This window comes from Nymphaea colorata, chromosome 4 (genome assembly GCF_008831285.2).
Source record: "Nymphaea colorata isolate Beijing-Zhang1983 chromosome 4, ASM883128v2, whole genome shotgun sequence".
Lineage (NCBI taxonomy): Eukaryota > Viridiplantae > Streptophyta > Magnoliopsida > Nymphaeales > Nymphaeaceae > Nymphaea > Nymphaea colorata.
The window spans coordinates 22,773,867-22,780,510 of record NC_045141.1 but is presented as its reverse complement, the minus strand read 5'-3'; the positions used below and the strand labels follow the sequence as shown (position 1 = coordinate 22,780,510).

Below are 6,644 nucleotides of genomic sequence, written 5' to 3'. Positions count from 1 at the left end.
AGTAGATATGGTCAAGAGTAAAGTCTTATCCCGGCTTTGTCACCACGGTTCGGGGCTGAGGTTCAGGCTTGGTATAGGATCCCTAATCCATGTGTCGCATTTATTAACACAAAGAGGTTGATGCTCATTCAACTCCAATCTATGTTACCAGGGTGCGGCAGAATGGAAAACGCACCCGCATCGATGCGACGCGAGTGCGGGTGCGACCCAGATTCGCACTCAAACGGCATCACGTTTTTTGGGCTTTTTTTAACAAATTTGATATTATTAATATATTATAATAATAAATTAATAAATACTCTCGCCCCTCTACCACACCTAAATTTTTGAGATGTCCCGCGCTGGCACCTGCACTCTGCATCTTGGTGACATAGAATAAAGAAGTTGATGCTCATGCCACTCCAACCAGTAACCAACTGTTTACTAGCGACACAGCAGGTCAGCCAAGCAGCCCAAAGCCCCCTTGAGGCTATATGTTTTTTTTAAAAAAACCTATTGGCATCATGGATTGTTTACAAAATTTTGGAAATTTTGAAAAGAAACACTTTCCTATTAAAATTAGGAAAAAAAAAAACATAGTGTCGCTCATTGGAAAGTTTATGACGCCCAGTCGCATATATCTTCGATTTTTCTTCTGAGGATTTCGTTCCACATTGACGTCTCTGAAAATCAACAGTTTACGCCGTTCAAAAATTGATGTTAACAATACACATTTTAACGGCAAAAGTCCAGACGCAAAAGCAGATCATCCTTTGTATTTTTAACAAAAGACGATGAACTAGGCGGATCGAACACATTCTTATATATAGATATATAGAGGAGTTGGTACACGACCTCGCAATCAATTAAATTGCCGTTTAAAACTTTTAAAAATACGTTTTTTTAAACATTATCGTTTTTAACATGTTTTTTTCACCTTTTTCATTTTTTTAGTGCCAAACAGTTTTTTTCATTTTATGTTTTTTACTTTTTGTAAATCTACTTATCTTTCGATGTTTGGGTTATTAATTTCTCACTTATTTTATTTTTCTTCTACTTTTAATTTTTTTCAAAATTTACCACATTTTTTTCCTTTTTTCCCATTTTTTTAAGCTCACTGTATTATACCCCGGGTATAAACTTGGTCGTACATTATTTGTGACTATTGAACATTAGTTAACATTTTTTTTTTTTCTCCTTGATTCTCTCAACCATCCATTTGGGAAAGATGAAAGGCCAATACGATTTCGTATGGGTCTTTCACCTACCAAATGGATAGAGTTAGGTGGTGTGTAGTAACCACGTCTTCAGTTCGAGCCATGGTGGTGGTATTGATGAGTGTTGATTTTGGGATTATTCAAATTGGAGATGTCATGGATGAGGTACAGACAGTTGATTATCATCCTGATTCCAGTTCTGCAGATGGAGAATTGAAACTGATTATTAACTTAACGAGTCAGTGAAACATATTTGAAGTTCAATACCCAACTGCGATTCGATGAAGATATAAGCAAGTTAACGATACACGTTGGATCTTATGCGTTGTTGATCCAATTCATTTTATCGGGTAGAGTTTAAATCTGATATGGAATCAATTCCATTAGATTAGAATATTCTGATTAAGTCAGTTTCAATAAAAGACTGGATCCAATCCAAATTCAGGTGTTTATTGGCTGTTATGCAATTGGTTTGTTTATTGGCTTATCGAAGATGGAGGCACCGTACCCCTAGCTAGTTTTGATTATTGAACAACACTGAATATTTTGCCAAGGATTTGCAAGAAGATTAGCCTCAAGCCCCAAGACCAGGTTTTTGAAGGCTTTCTCTGATCACTGATTTTGATAAAACACAAATCGTTTGCATCATGTGCAGGTATAAATTTGAAATGAGCTTTTCACTTTCATATTTTTCTAGATCATGTACTTTTACCTTGGGAGTTATCAGTTTCCTCGTGGAGGACATTCATCCATTGCATCTTGCCTTTTCAACAACGATCGTATCTTCACAAAGAATGGTCTATCATCCGATTATGTTGTCGAGTGCACTAGTTGCAAAATCAATGACGTATTTGTACAGTATTTGTAACATCCACAGTTGTTTATATTGTTCTTAGGTGAAGAAAATGTCATATTTTGACAAATTATAATGCAAATTGTGAGTAATTTTTCTTGGATTCTATGTTGATTATTTACACCCAGCATACCATTCATCACGAGAAGCAAAAGCTGAAATCTAGTTATGCAGGAGGAGGCTCCTCAATATGAGCAATGGCCTTGCTAGTTCTGGTCACATTTAGTCAGTAAGGATCAAACAAGCCTGAATTGATGAAATGCCTACATGGTCGAGTTGGAGATCCTTAGATTATGTGAACTAAGAATGCCAGAAGTGTCACAACCAATCCAGTGAAAGTTGGCCATGAGTTGCAAAACCTCTTTCGGAACTCTACAAACACATGGCTCTTCATGAGGTTCAAGGGGCTTGTATTTACGGTCTTACATTGTAGTGGACAATATCGTCATAAGCAAAATAAGTATTGTAAAGAAAGAGGAAGAACAACAAAGAATAAGAGTCAGACACACAATAACACAGGAGTAAGTGAATGTTCCTCTTCCTGCAGGATCCCCTCTGTTTATCTTTTCTAAAGATTGTATACAACAATAGTTCCTACCGCTTTATAATCAATTCAATTGCATCGCTGTATCAGTCTATTCACAGAATTATAAGCTGGCCATTCAATTTTCAACAAGTGGGCCGAATGAGATCGACAATCCATTGGAAGTGAAATTTGGCCTGTGATGGTTCCAATCTTATGGGATGTTTTCTTAGAAAGACCTTGTTTACATCCGTTATGTGAAACCCACCAATAAACAGAGAAACCCTAAAGATAGTTCTCAGATAAACCCATCGGCCAACCATTGGAGGAATTGTCAAACCCATGGATTCATGAACTCAGTTTCTAAAATATATTTGCAAAGCCATGACTATTGGTTCACAAAGTAAATTTCCAAATGATAAATATTACAACAAACAGAAAGCAACCAAGAAGCATCAAAAGCAAGACTAATGCCAACATGAACCATAGCCACTAGTAGAAACATAAATGACAGTGCATAAGGTGATGCCCTACAATAATAAATAAAACAAAGAGAAAAGACCTCAAGTTACACTCTCCAAAGTAGACCAGCCCAAAGATGAATGAAGGCTACTCTGTAAATGGATTCTTTTCATGTAGGTGAAAAGGGTATCACTGTATCAGCTCAAACCATGATGAGTGACATCCAGAATAAACCAAGCGCCCACAAAGGCTTCAATGACCATGTCAACCTCAAAGCTCCATTCCCCTGCTTATTATCTGAACCTGTATCAACCATGTTTCAACAGACCCAATTAGAATGGCACCAGCAAATGGTAAAAACATCTTTCTTAACAGCACTTAAGAAGTTCAGTCAAGCCAAGAAGAACACTCATCTCCCTGGCTGTCTCACTAGAACTCCAAAGCCTAAGCACTTCCAACTAGATCAGGCAGATTGCAGGTTCAAGCTTTTCTCCACAACTAAGACCGGCGACTTGTCTGGATGAAACTCAAAGCCATGTCAGAGACCTCAGTTCAAATCAAAATTAGTTATACAGTCAGTTTTTTCGATGAGTGATAAAAATTTGGTTTATTTGTTCGGGTGATAACCCTGGTGTTGCATGAATAGTTTTTGGGGGAGAACTCACGTGATCATTGTTCCATTAATTAAGAGTTTGAGAGGAACACCAACTCTGCCCATAAAATTAAAGCCTTTATTGAATGTTTTTGCTGTCTTTCGCTCCACACCATTGCTGACATACAGTATCTGTTTTTTATTGAACATTCCGAGTTGTTGAGGAGAAAATGGGCCAGCCACCTCCATTAAAGAGAACGAGTCCAAAACAAACCTATAACGTTATGGGAAATTCTCAGACTCAGATTGCAAGAACTCTCTTCCTGTCTCCTATTTGTAACAAATCTCAAGTGAAGAAGAAAAAAAAAAAGCTTGTCCATCATGTTTCATAAGTTCGCAGTCAAAATTCAGGCCATAAGAGAGAGACTGTGTGTGAGAGAGAGAGAACCTGAAGCTGGATTTGGTGCCGCGGAAGATGATGGAGAGGGAGCAGGTGCCACTGACAAAAGAGAACAGCATATATTCAGCAAGAGAGAAAGAGACAGAGAGAGAATCTTCATCTTCTCCAGTAAAACCTCAAAAAGAAGGGAGAGAAGAAAACGCAGTTGGGGAAGATTGGGGTTTTGACTCCATACCGGACTTGCAACGGCTGAGGTCGCCAGAGACGCCGCACAGCCCGGGGATCTCGAGAGCCCGAGTAGCGTTGATATTGAAGTTCTGGAAGATGCTGGGACTGTTATAGACGTCGCAGAGGCACTTCAGCTCGTTCTTGACGGCGTCGGCGAGGGCGCTGCAGCATTCTTTCCCCGGCTTAATCGACGTGTTGCTGATGGCATTCGCACAAGATACCAGCTTCGAAGCACAATCCAGCTGTGCCTGAACGCCGACCCCCCTTCTGTGGGATCCCGTCATCGTCGCCACCACCAGCACCATCATCATCAGCACCATGGCTCTTCCCCCTGCTCCCGCCTCCATCGCCCCTCCACCTAATCCTTACCGCCTTTCTTCTTCTCTCTCTGAAAACAAAAACAAGAAGAGGAGGACCTCTCTTCTTGCCAACTGAACTGATATGCGTGTTGGGGAGGGGAAGATGGATGGGACTCCACAGCTGACAGCACCCTCCCTGGATTATATACTGGTGTCTCTTGGTGTCCCGTGAGACCTCTTTTTCTGCAACCATGGTGAACGATTGCCATTCGACCGACTCGCAAAGCGTCCGTCAGTATTTTTTAACTCGAACTCTCAGTAGAAAAGACGCCTCATGGGCCATGGCTTTCGGTAAATGAGAAAACAGCCATGCAACTGTAGAGAGATTCTTCAAGCCGAAACCAAAGATAAAAGTTGAAAACTTGGAGGAAATGTGTATGTATGCGTGTGCGTTCAAACTTGGAGGAAATGTGTATGTATGCGTGTGCGTTCTGGCTGCGAAATTAGACAAAATTGATCCGGCCTTGCGTTCGAAGCGGGAAAAAAGAGCTTTCTAAAGACCTGTTTGGGTTGTCTTCACTGGCCAAAAATCCATGGCTGGTTTTGAAAACTTCAAAGCACCGAATAGCCTTTCAATTCTGCTGGAAACTTAGGTGCCAAGTTCGAGATTATCTTCCTTCAACCTTCTCTTGTTCTCCAAAACCATTGTTTGAGGCTTTTATTTTGAACCATGCAGAAAGATTAGATGCATTCCCGTGTTCCTTTTTTCTGGAAAAGTTTGATTTGGAATTACCCTTACTTTTGAAAAGCATGCGAGAACCCCCACCTGTCCATCGTCATCTTTCGTGGCCCTGGGAACTCCCTTTCCAAACTTGTGAGTTGTACAGGAAGAGTATTGGTACTTGAATCTGTGCTCCATCGTAACAAGTAAAGACTCGTGGAAATCAGCAGAACAATATTGAAATGGGACATTCTTGTCATGCTGGGAGATGCCTGCAGACAGATTGGATCGGATTATTTCTGAATTAACTAAATATGTCTTACTGTTTGGTAATCATAATTGTTCTGTGGACAAGAAACTGGTAGTTTATTTAGATGTCAATCCTATAATCGTTAAGGACTTTCTTAGGTCGTCCACAATAAAGAGAGGAACAACATCAAAAAAATGTTTCTGCCGTTTGGCAACAGTAATATATTGTGATTATCTCATAATATACCCAAAACATTGAGGGAGATTCATGCCTCATTTTCTAACATAAATTCATAACTGTTACCGAACAGCTTCTAAGAGGTCATTTGGTATTGGAGATCATCTATGAATGTCTCATGAATATGTTTCAAAGATTGAAAGGATTCATGAACACTTATATAAAGTGAATGCCAAACAACCCATAAACTTTCAAAGTGCATTTTAGATGGTTTACCTTCTAGGATTCAGCCTCCCTTTTACTTGGTGTTAACCAAAAGAAATATATATGATTTTATCTTCTGCCTCAAAACCGAAACCCCCACCCTTCTCCCATCCGTATCAGGCCTTGTTTTGGTGTCTTGGAATGCTAACTCTAGTGCGCTGTAACTTGTAACTGGGTGATTAACCTCAATCTTTTTAAAGAATTAGGAGGAGTTCCTGTTGGCTTGTTCAGGACCTCATTAACATCAGGGTGCACGCCCTAACCAACTTGGATGACTTGATATAAAGTTGGGGCAAAGTGAAAGTGAAGTGAGGGAATGGTGTTTTAAGTACGTATTGGCGTGATCATTCAGTTACTTGACTTGTTGGAGACAATCGGACTGGGAAGTTGAGCAGAGTTTCTCTTCCATTTTTTGTTAGAAGAGATGATTGGTCTAAGGCTGAAGTTTCTTTTCTGACGGGCTTTTCACGCGTTTGGACCAAGAAGTTGGCCCATCAACGTGGTGGGTTATGCTCCATTGCTGCGACTTTAAAGGCCGGAGATCAGACCATCTTTTTCTTTGTCGGCCATGAATGTCAATCGTGATTCTGGCTTCTTGAAAAAGTTACTTGCATGATGATTTTCCTTTCTGGTGCGCTTAGGAGTCGAGCTAAGCCAGCTAAATTCAGTCCACAGCCTT

General features: G+C 40.1%; 2 protein-coding genes across 4 annotated transcripts in view; both read right to left on the bottom strand.

Moving 5' to 3' along the window:
* Positions 1–2,917: 2,917 nt before the first annotated feature.
* Positions 2,918–5,064, bottom strand: LOC116252360 (non-specific lipid transfer protein GPI-anchored 7-like). Of its 3 annotated transcripts, XR_004172147.2 has the most exons (4): positions 4,262–5,054; positions 4,075–4,125; positions 3,700–3,900; positions 2,918–3,550 (listed from the first exon to the last, which is right to left on the bottom strand). XR_004172147.2 is itself a non-coding variant. In XM_031626565.2 (3 exons), exons 1-3 carry the CDS (start codon positions 4,599–4,601, stop codon positions 3,498–3,500), a joined length of 444 nt encoding a protein of 147 aa, XP_031482425.1. In that variant the 5' UTR covers positions 4,602–5,064; the 3' UTR covers positions 2,918–3,497. The 3 variants fall into 3 exon arrangements, 2 of the variants coding, with proteins under 2 accessions (XP_031482425.1, XP_031482424.1); XM_031626565.2 differs by lacking the exon at positions 3,700–3,900 and having other exon boundaries at positions 4,262–5,064; XM_031626564.2 differs by lacking the exon at positions 3,700–3,900 and having other exon boundaries at positions 2,918–3,337; positions 4,262–5,049.
* The window catches only part of LOC116253530 (non-specific lipid transfer protein GPI-anchored 7-like), a 31,082-nt gene continuing 27,355 nt past the window's right edge, over positions 2,918–6,644 (bottom strand). The window contains exon 3 of the mRNA XM_031628377.2: positions 2,918–3,134. The gene's annotated coding sequence lies outside the window, so the exon portion shown is untranslated. The remainder of the gene's footprint in view (positions 3,135–6,644) is intronic.